The 23,608-nt window shown below is 33.2% G+C and overlaps 1 protein-coding gene across 1 annotated transcript; it reads right to left on the minus strand.

Moving 5' to 3' along the window:
* Positions 1 to 16,378: 16,378 nt before the first annotated feature.
* LOC8270234 lies at positions 16,379 to 22,237 on the minus strand. The gene is made up of 5 exons (XM_048373267.1): positions 21,871 to 22,237; positions 21,649 to 21,783; positions 21,510 to 21,547; positions 21,328 to 21,394; positions 16,379 to 16,893 (listed from the first exon to the last, which is right to left on the minus strand). Exons 1-5 carry the CDS (start codon positions 22,063 to 22,065, stop codon positions 16,501 to 16,503), a joined length of 828 nt encoding a protein of 275 aa, XP_048229224.1. The 5' UTR covers positions 22,066 to 22,237; the 3' UTR covers positions 16,379 to 16,500.
* Positions 22,238 to 23,608: the final 1,371 nt, after the last annotated feature.

Here is a 23,608-nt window from a genome sequence, read left to right on the forward strand (position 1 = left end):
TTTAAAGTAAAGGAGAGAGTGTAAAACCTTTGAAAATACTACCTAAATGGGTGATGTGTATGTTGATTTTGGGTTTTGCCTAGTGTTTTTGGTGTATAGATTGAAGAAAAAATAGAGAAAGAGTGATGGGTGGCTAGGTTTCTTGAAAGAGTGTAAGCTTGTGTGTATATATAGGTTTGCAAGTAATGAGAGGTAGAAGAAAATAGAGAGAAATAGATGAATATATAAGTTGGTTTTAAAGTTTAAAATGGAGGGCTATGATATGTTTTATGGTTAGAAATCAGAGAGCTAGGATCGCACCACGTCGTTGAATGAGTTTTTTTATCATTAAATGACATGGAAAAAAGGCTAGATAGGCTCTACCTCGGCCTGAACTTGCCCGAGGTTAGCATGCCAACTTGGCCAAAAGCTAGTTTTTTAAGTCTGGGAGCTTTTAGATCGATCCTCGGGGAGGGGGGGGGGGGGCGGGGGGTATTTCCTTAGGTTTTTACATATATTCCTTTATCAAAAGCATCCATCAACTAAAATGTCTCATTATTGGGCCTATCAAGATTTTGATCAAAAAATTTGTTCTCACAGTTTGCCCCATACTTTGGAGGAGGATTTTCTAAACATTTATTTTTTAAGAAATTTTTTTAAAGAAATTAGTTTGAACAAAGCATAAAAAAGCTTTTAAGTTTAGGTATTGCATCTTAAGCTTGTGCATTTAGGGCGCAAATATGGTTTTGACGTCTTTGAGATAATGCTTGTGTCATTTTGAAGATACATCTCTTGATGAGGCATCTTTGTTAAGGCATGTGTCTTAGTGAGGCATCCTATGATGTGCATCTCTCAATCAAACTTCTTGTGAGGGTGCATCTCTTACTGAAACATCTTGGGGAGGTGCGTCTCGTAGTGAAGCATCTTATGATTCATGTAACGGTGCATCTCTTAGTGAGGTGTCTTTAAAGGGTGCGTCTTTTAGTGAGGTGTCTTTGAAGGTGCGTCTCTTGGTGAGGCGTCTTTAGGAGGTACATCTTTTGGTGATGCGCCTTTCGGGGGGTGCATCTCTTAGTGAGGCATCTTGGGGAGTGCATCTTTTCATGAAATGTCTTTAATAGGAGTGGTCTTTTGATGAAACATCTTAGTGCATGAATACTTTCATGTCTTACTTTTAGAGGATGAATGATGTTCTAGAGGATAAGCTATAATCAAGCTATATGTTGTACTTGAAAAGGACAATTGTGCCTCAAGGGAGATTACTTAGGCTTGAGGTTAGCATTTTATATTCAATGAAGATAGAGGAATTATACCTGAACTCTTTATTGAGGTCATGAAATGTGTCTTGACCCTATTGGGTTGAAGCTTGTGTCTAAGCCTTGAGGATGGTTGAGCTATCTTAGGCCTTAGGTATCTTTAATAACTTGTATTAATATCTTTATTCATGTATGCATGATTCTATTCTAATTTATGCATGATATATTTACTTTGGGTTAGGAAAAGAGGTGTCGTCATGCAAAGGCTAAAGAATGTTTAAGGGTGCACGCGACATGGTGCTCTGAGTGCTTGATGGATTGGCTTATTTCCTTCTCTAACTCGACCTTTTATAATCTATCTTTAGTGTAGTTCTCATAGCCATTGGTTGAATTTTCACTACTTCTTATGGTGTGGAGAATAGTACTTTGGCAATAGACCTTATGATTTTATTGTGTATGTTTGATGGAATGTAGTTGAATCCTATTTTTTCTCTTAATTTCTCAACTTCTTGTTGATGAGTCTAAAGATAGTGCTCTTGCTTTATAGATGCCTGAATCTCATAGTCCTGATGAGGTCTTAGACTGACCATGAGGAAGAGATAGGGTACGATGTTTTCAAGGGGAACTTGATTGGAAGCCATGCACTGTTTCTTTTATTTTTCTATTTTTTCTTTACTTTTTTCTTTTTTCTTTTTCTTTTCTCTTCTTTTATTTGCTTTAACTTTTTTCCTAGATTGCCTTTCTCGAGTTTCTGATCTAGTGAGCTATTTTTCCTAGATTGCCCTCTTTGAGTTTTCAACCTATCAGGCTAGTCTTAACTTTTACCTAAGCGGCCCTTTTGGAGGATTTCAACTTAGAAAGCATCTCTTTTTATGATTATCTATTTTTCACTTTCCTTTTTATTTTGTTTTTTAAGGTATGGCTATAAAAGGAGTAGGAGTTACTTGCCCTTTAATTGCTTCTGAGGATGATAATTTCTTAGTTGATGATGTGCATTATTGCTTCTTGTTGTGTCTATTTGTGGGATATTTTGCATATGTATTAATTAAACATTTTGAAAATTATCTTATAAGCATATTTCCATTGAATATGATTTCATCAAACAATTTGATTTAGATATAACTATTTTCATGTTCAAGTGTCTAGCCGAGCTCCCATCATCAATCAGGCTTTTCAGTTTTTTAATTAACTATTTTCTCTCAGATCTACCTTGACTTTTGCATAGGTCTTTTGGCATTTATTAGCCTAGCATGCCTTTTCTTTATTTTTACTATTTTTTTGGACCAAATGCTATTTTAGCATGATTGAATAATCTCATCGCTTTTTATGCCTAAGGGTTTCATTATGGCTCCAAAAAGAATTTTCTAAATAATGAAGAGGCTCTCCTATTTGGTTAATATTCAAATTTTTGTGTTAGGAATTAGAATCATGTTGGTTGGCTTGAAAATTTTATTTTTATATTTTTCCTTATTTTGGATTCAAGTCCATTTCCAGCTTAACTAGCTTGGTGAAGGCATGGATTGAGGCTTAGTTCATACTAGGTATGTCCTTATGGGATTAGGCAAACCAATTTTTTTCTTTTATTCTTTATCATTCTTAATTCTCACTCTCTCATCGGGAGTTAAGTAGGCTATAAACATGACCTTAGTTATACTTGAATCAAATGGATGACATGTCATGGAATCATAATATATAAATAAGATGGTCATAAAAATGCTTAATTACATCAGGTAAAGTACCCGTATAAATAAACAAAACTAATTGCATAAAAGTAATTATTCATCAAAGTCAAAAGGCAGAGTAAAAGCATAGAGATTCTTCACTCAGGATTGGCAATCTTCCCTTTATTGATGAGTTTCTAGACCTTGTTCTTCAAGGCATTTACTGTGGTCAAGGAGCTGATGATACTTGTAGTATGCATTCAAATCATTGCCTATCTAAGTGACACCTTACCTTATGAAAGGTAGCTTCAATAATTTGAGCTTTTATAGCTTTGTTAGGACTTGAGATATGGAGACTGAAAACTTGGAGTACTTTCATGGTTGACTGGTTACGTTAAAGGTCATGTCTATTACATGCACCTTTTTTGGGCTATTGGCGTTGTTCCTCTTATAAGAGTTCCTTTTGAGCTCAACCTCTTTAAATTTAGAAGTGCAATCCTTTAAATCCTCAAAATTCTTGATGGGACAAGGGGCTAGTATATCATAGAGTTAAGGCAACATATGCTTGATGGCAAAATGCACTTGGTCTCTCTTGGTTGGCCTTGTGGTCATCTTTGCCACCTTAGTGTGAAAGTGTAAGATGTAGTCAGAAGTAGTTCCACTAGAGGTATGCTAGGTAGCTCAGTGTTGTACCCATATTGACCCGTAAGCTTTTCATCCATGTCATTCTAGTCTTTCCTAACTTTCTCTTCCAATTGCCAATACTAGTGGGCTGCAACTTTATCCAAGGAAAGACCGAAGTACTAGAACTTGGTTGCTTGGTCAAGTTAGAGCAAGTAGAGATATGAGTTCAAGAAAGCTTGAGGATTGTCGAGCCATCAAATGTTTTGCAAGTCAGGGAGGTTCACCTTTCCTTTTATAGAGCTGAGCATGGAATCATCAATGTCCTCGATGGTTTCTCATCCTTTCAGCTTGAGTACATCTTTTCCATCTATTTCCTTATCTCTTCAAGCTTAGAGTTCTCTAATGGAGGTGTGGGAGATGAGCTGGTAGGCTTTAGAAACAAAGCTGGAAGCACTTGCACCTCGTCGTCACCATCGACAAATTCATAGAGATTATATTGATTATCAATTGCGATTACCCGTGGACAAATTCTTAACTAAATTCGGTCTCCCTCTCGAGATAACCAAATTCCAAAACCTAAGAACCTAAAGTTGGAATCTCTTCCTAATGATTGATTATTAAGTTAGCATTAAGCTTTAAGTCGCCTCTATTAAGCTTTGTTAATTCTTAATCTGGCTAGTCAATTACCCTTATCTCTAAGTGATCATTAACCAGTTCTTACTATTCAAATTTCCAATTGCCAAATGAACTTCTCAATTACATAAAGCAATCTAAACACCACAACTCACAACGTTTGATGAATAATGTGATTTCTCATTAATAATAAAACCAAGAAGAAACAAGCATTGATAATCAAAGTCTCATAAACATTAAAAGCAATCCAATAACATAAGAACCCCAATAGGTTCAACAATTCTAGCTACTCATGCTAATAAGCAACACAAAGTAAAAAAATAAATACAGAAAAGCAATTTGAAAGCATGTACACCCTTCTTCTTCAAGTCGGATGAAAAGCCCTAAATTCCCAAATCTGAATGATGAACCCTAAATTGCCTCTTGAATGCCTCCAAGTCCACTCTTGATCTTCAATTTGATGTTTAAACCAATGTAATCCTTCCTTCAATAGGCGAAATAGTCTCCTAAATTCGAGTATTAAAGTCAGGAAAAGGATTACTCATGCATGTATGTGTGAAATCTAATCAGAAAATTGAACCCTAGCATAGAAATTCGCATTTGCCTATATAAATGTCTCAGCACGGCCATGGTCAAGCCCGTGCTGATCAGCACGGGCGGAGTCCAAGCCGTTGCTAGACCTCCGAGTCCTACAACTTAGGGCTTCTTCCTGACAATGTCCTCGCCAGTGCTGAGCCACCACGGTCCGTGATGGAGGCCGTGATGACCTCGAAAACCATGCCAAAATGGGACTCTTGAGGGTCAAGTGTTGATGGTTCAGCACGGCCAGAGTCCAGGCCATGCTCAACCTTGAAATGATAGCCCTTGCTCAATTTTGATGGATTTTGGTCCGTGTTTGCGTGTATTTCCCTCGACTACTGATAATGTCCATCGATAATCACCTGAAACATGAAAAGAACCAAAACACAAATGATTCTGGCATAAAACAAGATAACTATGCACAAAAAGGGAAGTAATTGGGCATATAGACATGTATAAAACGATGCACATCAATTACTGTTAGTTCCTTGTCTATTCCCATAATAGGAGCAATGAAATCCAAAGTGATGTGCGGTTGTCCATCATTAGTGGCGTTATTAGCTTTGGTTGAAGTAGCACTACCAATAGTTGCATTTCTTATGACTAAAACTGGCTTTAGAAGATTTGCCTTTTACTTGACCATATCCATCTAGTCTTTCATATGCTTTTTTTATAGCAGCCATGTTTATATGTAGGTGTTAGCCCTAAGAAGCTAATAATCTAAGTTTTGATGATAACAAAATATTGTGTGTTTTAATACTATTTATAAAGACACCTAACAGTGCATGTATAAAAGGAATCTGATTAGATGATTAATAAAGTAGAACGGTCAAGTAGATGTCTATTGTAAAGCAACATGCAGATACTAAAGATAGATATCTATGAGTTAGTGATCTCAATTTTGGAATAAGTGCTTCTTAGATATCTTGTTAAATGGATCAAATGCTTTGTTAAAATCATATTCATGCATATTACAAATTTTCAAGCCTTCATATGATTTCATATCATATGAAGTCATGCTTTGATTTTCTAAAGATGATTTTAATGAACAAAACTCTATTTCTTAAAGTTCATGAAATCTAAGATATTTGACTTTGGTCAGACATCTATTTGATATCTTTAAATGAATCTACCTATTTTACACTATGTCATATTATTCTCTCACACATTCACACATTTCACACACGTGTCTAACAACTAGTTCTTATTGAGTGAAGTAAAAGTAATCTTCCCACTATCAAGCTTAGTTGTCTATTATAGTGGCAGCTTTTTTAGTGATAGCCTTCTGTAGTCTATCAGGACAAAAAGCTAAAAGCTATAATAGAAGTCTAAATCACAACTATAAAGTCTTTTGAATTAAGGTTTCGAAAAGGGTTATTTTATACATATATATATATATATATATAAGCCCTTTAAAAGACTTTGTCTCTAACTACTAGTGTAAACATCTAATTTTCAAATCTAGATATCTAGGGAATTATGGAAAATCTAATAATAAAAATCGTTATTCCTCTCGAGTCACATAGAGCTGAGAAAAGTCAAGGTCTTAATTAGGTATCACTATCCAATTTTTGAATTTAGATATCGAGGGAATTATGAAAAATCCGATGATGAAAGTTATTGCCTTTTTCGAGTCTCGAGAGGTTGAGGACTGGAAATCCTAGTTAGAGTTGAGAATAATTGAACCAAAATTGCTTTTCTTGAACTAATTTGGACCCAATTGGCAGAAAAAAAAAGTTTGATGGGTGAAACGATAGTTTTTAGAAGTTCATAGACTAAACCATAAGAATTTTTAGAACTTTTTACCCCCAAGCCAATCGGCTCTGCGTACAGCCGAATCGGCTGTACTCAAAGCCGATCAACTTAGCATAGAGCCGAATCGGCTCTGTACAGTGCTCGTTGGTCCAAAAATTGAATTTTTGCATCGTTTTTTAGTATTTTTAACTTTAAAACACCAAAATAAATAAAACACATCTTCTAGAATATTTTATTGATAATTATTCAATTTTTTAATGATTCTCATTATATTTTTAATATTTATGATAATTATCATTAAATATTTTGATAAGTACAAAAACTAAGTTATTTAATTATGGATATTTATTAAAAAATTAGAATGTATATCTAAGTCTCTGGGGTTTTCTTAAACCTTCCCTTATAAATAGAAAAGGAAACCTAAGCTTAAGGGGAGAGGGGGTAATTTTGAGTAGAACAACAGTAAGTTTTCAGCAATACATACACTTCAAAAAATCAAAACACAAACCTTAAACACTCTGCAATTTTACCCTATTTGGATTCAACCTCCTACTCATCACCTGAGACTCGAGGATCTACACAATACGCTGACAACCTAAGGGTTTCAAAGCATCCATATCATCATCTTTCCCTTCTCTTTTAATCTTCTTTATTATTTTTCTTTTTTTTTTTAGAAACATGTTAGAGTTCTGTGGTTTCTTTCCATGATTGTTATTTCTTTTAACATTATATGTGTTAGAATTAGATTCCTTGCATGATTTACATGTTTTATGATATGCATATTTTATAGATTTTGAAACAAATAATTTCTATATTTTTGGATTTTGAATATGATAACTTTTATGTTCTTAGATTTTAAATCTGATAATATAAACATGTAGGGATTTGAATCTGATAAATTTTATGAGATTTTGAATCTGATTAGTCAATGAGTAGGTAAACATAACTGATTTATATTTCTATGTAATTGAATTAGATTTGTTTTAAGGTTATATAATTGAAATTTGGAAGTCTTAAAATAGTATATTTGCCTAATGTTTGTTATAATTTTTTAGGGTTTGTATTTTTTAGGTTTTCTAGTTAAATTTCATATTTTCATGCTTCTTATTTCATTTTACATGTTTTGATTGAGTTTTTATCTTTTATGCATGTAAAATCGGCTCCTAAGTATGAGAAACTGAAGAAAAAAATGCGGAAGGACCTTCTAAAGCCCCAAAGCCAACCGGCTTAGTGCAGAGCCAATTCGCTTTGCGTTAAGCCAATCGGCTCTATGCCCTAAACCGATCGACTTTGCACATCTTGGCTCCTGATTTTTTTAGATTTTTTTATGTATTTTGGCAATATCATGTTCTATACTTATTTTTAGGAGATTTTCTTTTAATTTTTAGTTGTAGGAGGTTTTAATATCTAGATTTAATTTTTCTGCACTTTATTTTTGCAAAATCATCTTTTTCATTCCATAATTTAGATACAATCATACTTCAAATATACTACTTTAGTTGTCTACTCTAAGAATAGACATGATTGTACCAATTATATAGTTAACATTTCAGTCATACTCTATAGACTAATTGGGATACATATAATAAAGGGAATGAGTTGCATGAGATAAATCATTTGCGACAAGGTTGATTAGTTTGCACTATTCTTCATACATATTTGGATAGTCATATGATGCATTGCTAAATGTTAATTTTGATATATGAAATATAAATTAAATTAATTAGAGAATCAATATTGAATTAAAAAAGTTTAATTTGTAATTCATAAATTCGTTGCTAATATATTAGAAACCTTTTAGGTAACACATCTCGAATAGCAAATTTCAACTACTCAAATATTGAGATGCTTGTTAATTATCACTTTTTAAAATTGGTTCCACTCAAACAATCTCATAAATTATATGATGTACTCATTCATACTCCTCAATCGCTATACACTTCTTTGATATGATTCAAATATATATTGTCATAATGAGGAGTCAAAAATCTACCTTTCAGTAATTGCTTCCGCTGTCTCCATATTTGAATCAGACCTCTTCTCTTTCTTATTCGAATCTCACTCATTTGTTCCCATTAAACATATGCTCTCCTCTTCAATAGAAAAGCTACTAATTTCATCCTTCTCCCTTCAAGGATCGCCATATACTCAAAAAAATGTTTTATTTCTATAATCCAGTCAAGAAAATCCTATATATCCACATTCCCATTAAAAGTATTGATATCCATTTTTAGCTAAAACTGATCATCTACCTCTTATTATGATTAAGATTATCAAGATGTAGTGAATTGCTACCAACCCTATCAACACTAGGATTAGCTAGATAAGACTAAAATTTAACATTCCATCATTATCATCATCAATAATAGGTATTTAAATAATTAAAGTGTAGGATCAATGATTGGCTTACCATGGTTAGCTCCTTCAACTTGGTTCAATACATTATTCTCATTCCCTTGAACATCTCCTTGTAATAAAGTTTGTAGCTACTTAGAAATTTCTATCAATTTAAATTATTATTCGTTGTTCTTCAATTGCTCTCCAATTAATCCATAACCCCTGATCTTCGTCATACAGTTGATTGCAACTATTACCATCTTGGTTAGCCATCTGAATGGGCGAACCTTTGCTCCACTACCACCTAATGTTGTGTACAGCATAATAAGAGATTATATCACGAATAAATGTTGAGAATTCAAGTTTTAATTATGAGCTTACAAATATCCTCAAAGAATTTTAAGCGCAAAGGTTAGATTTTAAATAAAAATTAATAAAAGTAATTACTTAAAGTAAAGTATTTATACCACCAGTAGCAAACTTGTAACTAGTAACCAACTAGAATAAATAAAGCCCCAATTAAAACATAAAAATATGAAACTTTTTCGCACTAGATCTATGCCAATCAAGTCAACCACTATGACCGATCTGAAACAAAAGCTCGCATCTTTCTTCAGGTGCCGTTGGATAGTAACGAGAATGGGACCAATTGAGGAGTTTATGCGGGCTGAGGCTTTCTAAATAATGACACTAGGTCGATTCGGTTTGAGAATAAAATTAGTCGCAGTGCTAGTTCAGGCGTGCACTCTAATACTAGAGCACATTCTTTACCGTTACTAATAATCGTTTTAGTATTGATATCTCCACGATGGCCCTTTATAACCATTGCTCAATAGTCACTTTATATGATTATTTACTTTCATTTGCTTAGTGCCCTTTTATGGATTTATTTTATCAGTATTTCTGAGTTATAAAATCAATGATTTTACTGAAGTAATTTGCTTCGGCCACCTGATTATCAAAATGAACTCCTTATATTTTTAAGAACATTATATAGATAGTTTTTATTACGATCACGAGTTATCTGAATTTGAAGCACTGAACTGACCTATTAACTGGATTACAAGTTCACTTTCTTTGAACCGACAATGGCTAATCTTTCTGGAATTTAGTGGCCTTTAATTTAACAGTTTTTTGTTTTTTATTTTTTCTTTATTATTGTCAATTTTATCCTCCTTGCACTCTTGTTAGTTTTTAGTAAAGGATTGTACTTGATTTACTTTTATCCTTTGTACCTCTATTTCTAAATGAAATTTACATTTTAGTTAAAAAAGTAATATATCTAGCCAACAACATCAACCTAAGCCGTAACCAACACCACTAGAATGAGTCCGAGTCCTACCTACAATTTCAGCCATCTATTCCTTGACCTTGTTCCTTTTCACGTGGTAAGATTAAAGTAAATCAAACGATGTTGTTGCTATGTTAAGAATTCTTTCCTCTTAATTCTTCATGGATCTATTGAATTTTCTTCAAATTTGATGGGATACAGGATTGGGGGATCTTTCCAACATATATGAGAAATTAGAATTTTGTAAATGAAACTAAGATTAATCATTTCTATGGAAAAAGATTACAAACATATTTTAGGTGCACCTTTGCATGCGGATGAGAATGAGCCAGGTCCTTCTAGTAAATAATTCATATGATAGGCGTTGGTATATCATTGTTTTTGGTTCTTTTAAATAGAATGTGTAAGACAAAGAATAAGAACAGTTTTGGTAGCAATCTTGAAGTCAAGAATTTGATACGGACATTAATTTAAATGGATTGGTAATATTTAAAGATGATAGTCATCAGTATTTTTAAAATTAAAGAAAAATGCAATTAATTAAGTTCATGACTCCATAAAAATTTCAAACAATATCCTAATGATAAGTAGAAGAAAAAAAAATTATGGTAGATCTTATTCATCCACTCCATTCAATTCTCAATTCACCATTCAACGTCATAGCTAGCCATTCTTTTTTCATGTAAATCATCAAGGAAGAAGAAACACATGTCATCTCCGAGCTAGTTCTAATCTTTGCAGCAAGTGAAATTTTTATTAGAAACAGCAAGTCCACACATATTATGAAGTGCACCAATTATCTTTCCTCTCTTCTCTACTTCCAAATTTAAAGCTTTGTTCATTCTTGAGCTGAATTTTCTAATTCTTCACCTAATATCTCTGCAACTCTCACCATTCCTTCAACCAATGAGCCAGTGCTTTTCTTAGCCTTCACCCTTTTGTTCTCGCTTGAATTCTCATCACCTTGTTAGAATGAGGATAGTTATTAATATTTTCTACTGTAGCATTCTAATAGTTTTGGTTTTTCTCTCTATCTCTTCTTATGAAAATGCATGTTTTCCAAAAGTTGTACAACATTCTTCATAGTAAGGAGAAGTTCTATTCTTCCATGCAATAGCTTATGGATGACTATAAAATTAAAAGAAAAGAAAACATCACACGGTATTATTGACATTTAAAAGAAAAGATTCACTTCAACTATCTTGACATATACCTCCCATACATCATCTTCAGCTGTTATCATTTTTCTTTCAAAATTAAAACTGAACCCATTGGAACTATGATGAATGCCACTCAACATGTAATAAACTGTTGACTGACCTTTTTAAGAGACCTTCTACTAGATTCTATATGAGGTTGTGTCTGGGTTAAATGTCCCGCTGGTAGGTTGTTCAACTGAAACTGAGCAATATGGTTTTCGCACAGAAGACTTAGACCTTTCAGATTGGAGGTAGCTTGGTTCAAACCTTGGTCACTTATATTCAATTAGTACCAAACCTTCAATTTGTTTCTTTTTAGTACCACTCCTATTATTTATGTTTCTTCCGCCAGTACCAATGAGGAATCCGGTAGTTATTTGCTGATGTGACTGCCGGATTTATAAAATACCACAGACCTATTGCCACATATGTTGCTAATTCCTTTACTTTATCCTAGTCAGCAAATAACTAATTACCTTTACTTTGAGCTAAAAAATTGAGATACATTGTAGACAAATTGTTTTCCTCCTCTAAGCTAACCCAATAGTAACCGCTAATACCTCAAAAATCAACGTAAACTGCTCGACTTCCACCTTCATTGTCAACACTCTCTGAACCTCTTGTCTCTGACCTTCTGCTTCGTAGTGTCTTTATAGAACTGTACCTGCACATTGCGACATTGTGGAATAATGACACTCGACTGGCGAGTAAGGGAGAAAACCGAAGACCCACTACTATACTGTAAGTACAAGCGCGCCGCTAGTTATTCTGTGGTTATTGAAAACGTATTTTGCATCTTTCAATGCATAATGCATGCTGCATTTCTTTAGAAATTAACAATACAGGGGGCTAGGGTTTTTCCTAATTCCTTTTTATTGGTTGAATTTTGATGATGTTTGTTTATTAATACTGCTTGTGTGTGGTCCTTTAATGTTTGTTTAATTAATTTATTTTACAGTGCCTACTTCCGACTACTTCAGTTTGTATTGGCATGATTATGAAGTTGATGGTAGAGGTCAACCTAAGTTATGGGATATATAAGTTGTTGCTTTTTGTAGTTTAGATAAGATCTCTAGGATTCAATGGCTAGAGAGCTAGGAATAAAACCTGAAACAAAGCTTATTATGTAGAAGGATCCTACAAAGAGTATGAGTGATGGGTTGAGAAGCCTTGAAACTGATAGGGATGCTTTAGAAATGGCAATGACAGTGGAGGATTCTAAATTGTTGCATATATTTAGTAGGGATAAGAAAAGAAAAAGTTGGGGAAGAAGCTGGAGAGGAAGCTGGGGAAGAAGATGGGGAAGAAGTTGGGGAAGAAGCTGGGGATGAGACTGTAAAAAATATGGATGATGACAGATGTAAGGATAGTGAGAATAGTGATGCAGATTTAGAGAACAGTGAGTTTGTGGACTCTAATTATGACCCGAGGGATGAAGATGTTGATGATGATGCCATGTTTGATAAGTTTGTTGATAAGGAGCTTGAGAAGGACAAACCATATGGTTCTAGAAGTGCTAGGCAACCTGCTGAGGAGTTGCCTGAAGAAACAGATGCCACAATAGTGATGTAGATTCAAGGAAGCAGAGGTGGCCTGTGTTTACTGAGAAGACTGACATGGCAAATCCCAACTTCAAGATTGGAATGCTATTCAGTTCCTTCAAACAATTCAAGGATGCTGTTAAGAGCTCATCAATCAAAAGTAGAAACCAGGTTATATTTGGTCCAAATACAAGACAGAAATGCAAGGCTAAATGCAAGAAAAGATGCCAGTTTTTCATTTGGGCTTACCTGATGAACTCAAACAAACAAACAGTGCATATCAAGTCAGCTTCTTTCACTCACAACTGTTCAAGAGAGGCATATAATAGGCATGTTAATGCCAAATAGATAGCTCAACATTATATAGAAAGGTTCAGAGCTGATCCCAGTTAGGCAATTCAAGGGATCATACAAATTATGAAAGAAGACTGTGGTGTTGATGTGTCCAGACTGAAAGCATGGAGAGCAAGAAATGTTGCTTTGAGATTTATCAATAGTGATGAGACAGAACAACTTTCTAGACTTCATGACTACAAGCTAGAACTATTGAGAAGTAATCCAGGAAGCACTATAGTTTTTGCTTTGAATGAAGGTGTTTTTAACAGTATGTATGTGTGCTTTGCTGCATTAAGGGAAGGATTTAAGTTTTGTAGGCCTTTCATATCTTTGGATGGGTGTTGGCTGAAAGGAGTATTTGAAGGACAACTTCTCATAACTGTTGCTTTAGATGCAAATGACTGCATCTATCCAGTGACATTGGTGTGTTGTGTAGAAAGAAAACAAGGAGAATTGGAAATGGTTTTTGGAGCTGCTGGCTGAAGATTTGAGGATAATAAACAGTTATCATTGGGTGTTTATGACTGACAAGCAAAAGGTAAATACTCTTTACAATTTTCTTGTCTATTCCTTCATTTATTTTCATGACTGATTGGCATAATGGTATTAATTGTGTGTTGTTATTTTGGAATAGGGTCTTATTCCTGCCATTGAAGAACTATTCCCTAATTCTAAACATAGGTTTTGTGTTAGACATGTGCATAATAATTTTAGAAAGAAATTTAATAGTCTAGGGTTAAAAGAACTTATGTGGGGTGCTGCTAGGGCAAGTTATGTCTAGATATTTCAAAGGATAATGGAGAAGTTTGCATCAGCATCACATCAAGGACATAACTACATGAATAGCATCCCCTCTCATTACTGGTCTAGATCTCATTTTAGGACTGATGCTAAGTGTGAGATGTTGTTAAACAACTTATGTGAGTGTTTTAACAATTTTATCTTAGATGCTAGAAGCAAGGGTGTGATAACTATGAATGAGGTTATAAAAACAAAATTAATGAAGAGGATACATAAGAACAGGGATGCTATGAAAAGAGTGGCATTTGCTTACTGCCCTAAGATCTTGAAAAAACTAGAAAAGTCCAAAGAATTTTGCTGGATGTTTACAACAGAGTGGTCTGGAGGTGAGAGGTTTCAAGTGGTTGGCCCAGGGGGACAGTTTGTAGTTGACAAACAAGAAATGACATGCACATGTAAGAGGTGGGATCTAACTGGAAAACTTTGTTGTCATGCTGTATGTGCAATTTGGTATAATAATGAAAACCCTGAATTTTATGCTTCACAGTAGAAAGCACATTTATACTCTACTACATCACCTTCAAAAACTACCAGCAAGAAGACTAAACGCATTAATGATTTCTTGAGTGAGCTGCCACCAGATCTGGGCATTGGAAGACTTTCACAAACACAGAAAGGAGGAACTGAAGCTAAGGGAAAAAAGTAAGAATAAGGAAGCTGCATAATCGATTATTAGAGAAAGTAAATCGATCCAAATAATAAAAACTAGTTTTATAAATTGGGAATTTTCCTGATTTAGGGTTATTTATTTGGGGTTGAGATGTTGTTAATTGCTGACTTGGATAAAGTAAATGACTCAGCAACAGATGTGGCAAGTGGTGTGTTGTCCTTCATAAATCCGGCAGCCACATCAGCAAATAACTACTGGATTCCTCATTGGTACTGGCGGAAAAAATAGAAATAATATGAGTGGTACCAAAAAGAAACAAATTGAAGGTTTGGTACTAATTGAATATAAGTACGAAGGTTTAGTACCAGCAGGGCTTTTAACCCGATCGTGTCTTAATACCTGTGTTGGGTAAAAATATTTTAAGCAAATCCTCTACAGCTTGTAAATAATCCAGCTCTAATCCATTTTCTCCAATATGCTTTTCACTATTATAAACATTTATTAATACTTTCAATAATTTTTCATCCTCAAATACAGTCCACTTTCTTTTCTTTTTTGCTTTAAGATGAAGAAGCCATTCTGCAAAGACTAAAAATACCAAAACGAGAGTTTTACACAAAATTTTGAACGAAGCTAATTACGTACTCGTTATTTCTAACAACTTCTTTTTATGATTTCCTATAAATCTAAACATCAAATTAATGTTAAAAGAAAATAGGCAATAATTATTATTTTGAGAAAAACCCTAATAAAATCAATTATTAAAAGATTTACCCAGGAATTCAATAATAAAAAAGAACTTTAATTCAACAGTACAAATTTAAATTTCAAAACTTTTAAAATATTTCAATGATATTTAATAAAATGAATAATGTAAAAATAATTAATACAAAGTCAATAGTCTAAAAAATCATAGTTCAAGCCAGAGGTTGATATAGACTAGATGAAATAATTCACCGGACATTTTAAGAGCAAAAAAATAAAAAATTAGAAGATATAAGTTTTATATACAAGGTAAAGAGTGTTTAAGTAATTTGATTAATATAATTATAATTTATTTATTTGATTAAACAATCCTACCAAATATAAGATTACAAAGTAAGATTAATTAATACTATAAGTTAAAATATTGTACTAAACAAGGTTTAACATAGATAATCCTATAGCTTCACTATATATAAGTTTCTGAGATATAAATTTCTTTTAACATATATATTCATTTTTTATATAATAGATTAATAAGTTACATTTCTAATTAAATAATAATTCTAATTCTAAAAATATTATTTTAATTTTATTATTGTATTAACTAATAAATTATTTTCTAATTAGACAATGATTCAAATTCTAAAAATAATATTTTAAATAATATTTTTAATATTATATAAACTAATAAGTTAGTTTTCTAATTATAAAATAATTTTTAATTTTAAAACAGTAATATCAACTATATTAATAAAATTTATTTATATAATACTACATTAATAAATCTTTTTAAAATTATTTTTACATTATTATACAAATAAAATCTTAAAATATAAAAAGAAACGTTTAAAAATATTTAATTTATTATTATACTTAAAAATCTTTTAAATAATTATAAATTATTAAAAAATTTATTAAATTTTATTTATAAACTTATTTTATATTATTATTTAAAAAGTTTAACATGTTAATTCATTTTTTCTAATTAATCATCCATTTTTTAACGAGAACTTCAAAACTATCTAACTATATATCGTGTTAGGCTACCCTAAACAAATAGTTACAATTTGATTAATGGAACAAACAGTGATATCAGGTATCATGTATCATTATGAAAATGGATATGGACATGAATGCCTTGGTTTTAATACATATGCGAATGAATAGAAAGAAAAGTGTCTGCATTATGATATTTATACAGTAGCATACACTGCCAAACTGACAAAGAAACCTAACAGAGCACCGGCAATGACTTCAACTTCAGTGTGGCCAATGGATTCTTTCAACAGGGCTGAAGTTTTCAAGGCATCTCCTGTTTCTTCTTCAAGTTCGTCAGCTGATGTGCTCGAAGACATCAGCATTTGATTTACTCGTCTCATTTTATTTTCTGATTGAAGTAATAGAGGTGCATTTGTTGATTTTGCCACAAAAGGTCTTCCCTCCTTCGACAATAAAGAATCAAGGCCTTCCCCCTGTTGAGAAACTTTCAGATCATCTCTATCCTTGGAGACCAGTGAGTAGAGTTGTGTCTTGGATTGCACTTTGTTTAGTAGTTTTGCATGATTTCCAACTTCTCTTCTAACTCCCTGGGAAAATAAAGTAGAGCAGTATGAAGTATTAAATTTCAATATCAAAAAGAAAACAACAAATGATCTATAGTAGGAACAATTTTGTTGGATCTTTCTCAAAATGAAAGTTGAGCTAGGCATCCTTCTGATATATAGCAGTATGATACACACACACACACACACACACACACACACACACACACACACACAAGGGAGAAACGTTGACGTATAAGAAATTGAAAGCAAGAGAGAAAAGGGTCGAAGTCAACTAATTTTTTCTTTTCCTAACTGCCTCCGAAGAAGCTAAATAGCTAGGTTTCCACATCATGCAATTCCAGGCATTCCAAGTTTGATTCCGTAATGGAAGACATTGAAATGAATCTCATTCTGATCCACATGATTTATTCCATTAAAATCCCACCACCTAGATAACAGATTGACTTTCCTTTATAATGAACAAAGAAATTAGAAAAAGTTAACTGGCAAATTGGGTCCAGCAAACAAAATTAACAAACAGTATTTTTCTGCAATATCAATTCTTTTATATATCTGCCAAAAGTAAGATGAAGACATGTCGCAAAGCCTTGAAGGACTTAAGACAAATTATTTCAAATTATGTGATGTGTACCGTGGCTCAGCCTATAAGGCAAAGAAACACATCATTTCAGATTATTTGATGTGCATTGATGGCTCAGTGTGAAGAATTTGCATTTGCAAATAGTAAAATGCCACTGAAAACAAATCTATGGTTTATCTAGATGAATGGAGTTAAACAAAAGACATTCTTTAATTTTACTGAATTTAGATATGATTCTGTAAGTGTCACATTAAACATGTCAGCATGCAGCAAGCTGGACCACTAAAAATAGTTGCAGTTGCAAGTAAAGAAAAGCTTTTATTGCAGCCCTAACATAAAGGTCGTAGCTGGGTACTATATAAATATTTTATTAGATCTTTTCTTTGGTAAAAAAAAAAATGCGATATACGTTAATGGAATAGACATTCAGTGACTAGTGAAAACCAAAAGAAGATTACAAATGTAGGCTTATCGCCACCAGAATGAATGTCTAGGAGGGTCTTAAAGTGTTAAGTAAAAATGTCAGGTAGTTGAAGTTCTGAGTGATATGAATTGAAGTAGGGCAAAAGAAAGGGGGAAGAATTAGTGGTTCCAAAAGCAGGGAGATAAAGCAAGGTTGGCAGCCATAAATAGCAGGATTTAATACTTGGTAATAGCTGTTACAACTAGTGTTCTTACAACTGGACTGGAGTTTGTGTTAGAAATATGAGATATTGTAGAGACATTTCATTGTCAAAATCTATTTTAATTAAAAAGGAATGAACATCCTTCTTTTAAGGAGAAGAGCAGGTAAGTGTAGTTGTGGGGTAGGAAGCTTTCTCTTCCTATAAAAAGAGGCATGCTGCAACAAGGAAAAAGTGAGAAGAAAAATAGAGTGATGGAAATGACTAAGAAAAAGAAAAAAAAAAGTTGTTGTCTTTGTTTCATGTTTTGAGTTTGTAAATCTGCAGTTCATGAATTTGCAGTAATAGATTCATATTATTTCCTCTCTTCTCCAACTTGTGTTTTGTTACGTTAATATTTCAAATTTCTGTTTATGTTTTGTGAAAGACTAAATGAATTTCCATTCCAAATTTCATCATGGTATCAGAGCCCAAATGATCTTTGAGGGGCCTATTATGTTTAAAAGAAAATATGCTCTGGTTTTCATCAAGTTGTTGTATTTGCTGTTATCATGCTTTTATTTTGTTCCTAGATCATGTTTTGAAAAATAGAAAAAAGGCCTATGTGTTTGATGTGCTCTGTTTTCCCAAACAAAGAAGGTGGTTTTTTGATTGTCCAACGTGAAGTTTTCAAAGTGAAGAGTTTCAAGTGTTTAAACCAAGAGATCCAACATGTCTATAAACTGAAAACTGAAATGTTGTTGAAAGAGACCTAAACAAGTCTTTAAACTGTAAGAATATGACGAACACCATCAAGTGTCTAAACTGAAAAATCAGAGAAAGACCATCATGTCTTTAAACATGAAGAAGACCTTCAAGTCTTTAAATTGAAATTTGTTGAAAGACCATCATGTCTTTAAACTGAAGAAAACCTTCGAGTTTTTAAACTGAAATTTGTTGAAAGACCATCATGTCTCTAAACTGAAATTGTAAGAAGGGACCTTTTCATGTACAAAAACTGGAAAAAAAAATAAGATAAAGGTGTTGAAAGGGACCTGAGCAAGTCATTAAACTGCAGAAAACTTAAAGATATTGTAGAGACCAGAAAGTCTGAAAACTGCAAAGATGATGGAAGGACCTGCAAGTCTCCAAGCTGCCAAGAAAATTGATGGGGACCATCAAGTCCATAAACTGAATATATTTGAAGAGGACAAGCATGTCCATGAAACTGAAATCTTGATGGGACCAACATGTCCCTAAACTGAAAATTTGTTAAGAGGACCAACAAGTCCTTACTACGAAATTTAATAGGATCTGTTGAAGGTCATAAGCTATAATGTTGAAGAAGAAATCCTGAGTTTCACTCAAGGTGGAGATGATACTCCAAGAAACATTGATGTTGCTTGATGCTTCAACAAGAAGTCTTAAACTTGCAGCCATAGTTTCAAGAGAAGCTACAACTTGGAGAAATAGAAAATTATAAATCTCTACCAAAATCTTGTTATGGGCCCTAGCGTAGGATCTAGTCAAGGGTCGAGACAAGACACGGGAAGGAATTCTCTTTTTTCCTTGGCTGTGTTCCCACCTTTCTTTGAAGAACCTATGCTGGCAGCCAAGAGACCTGTCCTTGACAGAGTCTAAGGCGTGTCTGCAATTTTGATAAAATGCAGGTCCTAACTAATGAGTTAGGTGTAAACTCAAGGGTAACTAGTAATTAACACTATTTACATTTGAAAGACCTGTCACCTTAGCAGCCAGAAGAAAAATTTCCCAAAGTCATGCTTTCTTGATTTCACCTGCATGAAATCTAATATTTCTTAGTGCTATATACTAATATCTTTAATGAGAAAGTTCTTCTAAGGTCAATTTCTGATGCATCACAATTGATTAAACAGGTAAATCTAGCAAAACCCCCTCACTATGAAAACATGCTGCCCCATCTAAATAGAGAAACAATGGGATAGAGAGAGAAACTAGACATAGCAGTACACAGTAGCCACATTGTTGCTGCAGAATCAAAATTATCAAAGAGCAGACAAATTTAAACAAAAGCTAGAAGGGTATATCAAGCCATAAAAGGAAATATTTTCAAGGGAGATTAGTATCGCAGTTTCAGTGATGTACTCTGGAAGAGTACGAAGAGGTCAATAAAGAGTTGAGTAAGTTTATTGTTTTCTTGCAGAAGAAGTCTCATGTTTCTGAAAGTCCAGAGCTTTTCTCCAATGAAAGGGGACAGAGACATGGAAATCTTATACAGAAGCTAAGTATAAGGAATGCATGGTATGCCAGAACAAGCTTGTTAAGGTAGTCTCCACCATGCAACCGCTAAGAATATGCCATTGAGTTTACATGCAAATGAATGATGGAGAATGAAAAATACAGATACCAAAGAAATTCTGAAGAGGATGCACGAGCCTGAAGAATAACATAGAAACAAGCTTGAATAGACCCTCAAGGTCTTTATTAAAAACCAGGATCAACTTGCATTTGTCAATTAAGATGGCTTGAAAAGGTGCATCTTCTACTTGGCTCAGCATAGATGCGCCTTCCAATAGCCTCCTAGTTTGACAATGAAAAGAATCATATGGCTTTATGCCTAGAACACTTAATTCCCTATATTTGTCACCAGTCTAGAACTATCAAATCTTGTCCAATGAAAATTTAGCATTTTGTCTCCACCACAAGAAGAAGTTATTTGCAGCTAAAGCAAGCTTCAATCTAGCATTGATTTGATATAGATCATTTCCCACAAGCTCTTGGGAAATTATTTCTGAATGGCTTGTTCCATTCTGAGTGATTCTAATAAACTTTGTTTTTGTTATCATAGCAGATATTGAGCGACTCATACAATATGGGAGTTACAGAATTATATTACTTGTGTACATTAATCATTTTGTTGTTTATACTCCACTGGGACTGAATGAGCACTATTCATCGAAAGTGAAAGTCCAAGAGCAACAAAAGTTGATAGATTAACATCAAGAACGTAAATCCTGATTTATACAATCATATTATACATACTAAGATAGTTTCATTGATAAGAAGAAAGAAGGTAGGATATACAGCCAAAATCCAGCATATCCAAACTGAAATTTAAGTCCCATATCCATGATAATATGATGCATAAAGCAAGAAGCAAGATATCATCAAGTCACAAAGCAATATTAATCCAATATTCCTGAGTAAGAAGAAATACCTCATGAAAAGAGCAAGTTAAAGTAGACAAGCATGCTGTAAAGCAGTAGCCAGTAGATATCTTATGGGATTGAATACCTGAGCGTCATACATGACAAGGCCAGCATAAACCACTGTAAGGCCAAAAATAGAATCCGAGAAGCCCCTGCAATTAAATAACAGAAATATTGATAATGTAAGAGTGCATTGATTCATAAAACTTACAATATATACTATTTAATTCCAAAATAAGCAATAGCAAGAGCCGTCAGGCAGATTACCTCTCAAGGGCAAGACATGTAGCAGTAGCTATAACGGCCTATATGCAATCAATCAATTAACAGCAAGTCTGAGTAATCTTTTCTTGTTATATCAGCAGGAAACAAAAAGATAAAATAGTAAAAGAATAGAAGAACTTACTGAGGAATGAGTAGAAGGGAAGCCGCCAGCCTGAACTGCAGCTTTAAGGTCAAAATCTTTCCCATATAAAATTAAGGAAGTGAATGGCTTAGAGAGCTGACCAATGGCTGCTGATACACCAGCTGCTATCAATACCTTTATTAAAACAACAAAATGCCATCAATTACAAAGAGAAAATGCCAAAAATAAATTGTGGGTATTGCAAAAATCGAGCAAATAAACCTTGTTGTGAGTTATTTCAGCAATATCTTGAAGACCCAGTTTGTAGAAGCAAGCGAATTTAGCCTTGCTACATGACTTTCTGGGCATGCTAAGACTATACTTGCAATTGAAATCTGAAAGAGGCAACACCAGTTTTTGAGAAAATAGAGGAGTTGAGTTTGGATAAGAAGCGCAACTCCAACACTGTAACACCATTCTCTCTCTCTCTCTCTCTTTCTAACTGAACATCAACCGTCGAATATTCAGCTCATCCACCAAATGGGGGCCTCTTTACTGCATACCTGGCTAAGCTTCATTAACCGTGGTTCCGGTTCACAAAAAGTTATGTGGTTCTTGAAATCGGCGATTTTGGTTTATGATTTCAATTCGGATCTATTTCAATCAGTCTAAGAAAATAATAACTAATTTATTCAATAAAAATTAAATAAAATATTTTAAGTGATAATGTAGAATAGACTGTAAAAAATAATATTAATAAAAAATTACATAAATATTTTCATATGAATTTTTTATTTTTATATTTGAACAAAAACTTTCAATTTTTAAAGTGAAATCAACGGTCCAAATTCTAATTAAAAAACCGACCTATACTCTAATTTAAAATTGAACTTAATTCTAAATTTGAATGATTTATATTATATTTTCAGTAGTATACTTTTAGGTTCATATCGACTCGCGGCCAAGACTACATGTATGTACGGTGTAAGGATAAGCTATTAGATTATATTACAATTAAATTTATTAATAAGTGAATTATTTTTGTATTGTAGATTATGAGATTATTCTTCTGTAATTTTTATTTCATCATTTATTTAAATGTAATATTTACTAATAAAGTAAATATTTATAATGTGTTTTCTAGATTTTGTTCTTAAGTTATAGTTAGGTGTTTTATTTATTTGCCTTTTTATTAAGATTATATAATAATTTGAATTTTATTTTAATCAAATATTATTTTTAAAAGTATTTCAGTAATTTAATCTTCTACCAAACTATTATGTAATTTTTCTATCATTAATTATACTTAAATTGTATGTTTTCTTAAAATTATTTTATCTCAATATATTGAGTTTTATTCTATTTCTATTTTAAATTGTCTTGACGTAAATTAATTTAATTTATAAATATATTATTTAATTGTTAATTTTAAAAAAATCATAAATAAATAAATTATATCTTTTAGTGATTCAGATATTAGAAATTAATGATTTAAAATTTAGTTAAATACTAAAACATTATGAAATTATCATTTACTTTCCACAAATACTGGTGTAACAATTTTAAATAAGGAGTGACCAATTATAAATTTTGCATTGTACTAAAATACCAAGAAAGATCCCTCTCTTTATCTTATCCCCTCTCTCCTTGATGTACACGTTGCCGCCTCTCCCTCTCCTCGACTGTCCCAACTCCAACCACCGTTGGCCATAAAACTCCAGCCAGAAGGACTTCTCGATGCGCTAACTCTCCGTCACCACTGGTTTCACCCAAAACGGTTGGCAAACAGCGGAGCAAGGAGGAGAAAATCTAGCAATCATTTCCACCATTGGAACGCTCCCGATTGTCATTTTCTGGGTGATCGGATGCTCATAATCAACTCCCTACTCCTAAAAATCTTAGGACGAACGACAACCTTTAACATTCGGGTCTTGCCGATGAACGGAGTTAGCTTGGATCTAAAGCTTTTGAAACCCCGCTTCGCGATCTACGTGTTGGTAGGCTCGGATAAAATTTCCAT

This window comes from Ricinus communis, chromosome 4 (genome assembly GCF_019578655.1).
Source record: "Ricinus communis isolate WT05 ecotype wild-type chromosome 4, ASM1957865v1, whole genome shotgun sequence".
Lineage (NCBI taxonomy): Eukaryota > Viridiplantae > Streptophyta > Magnoliopsida > Malpighiales > Euphorbiaceae > Ricinus > Ricinus communis.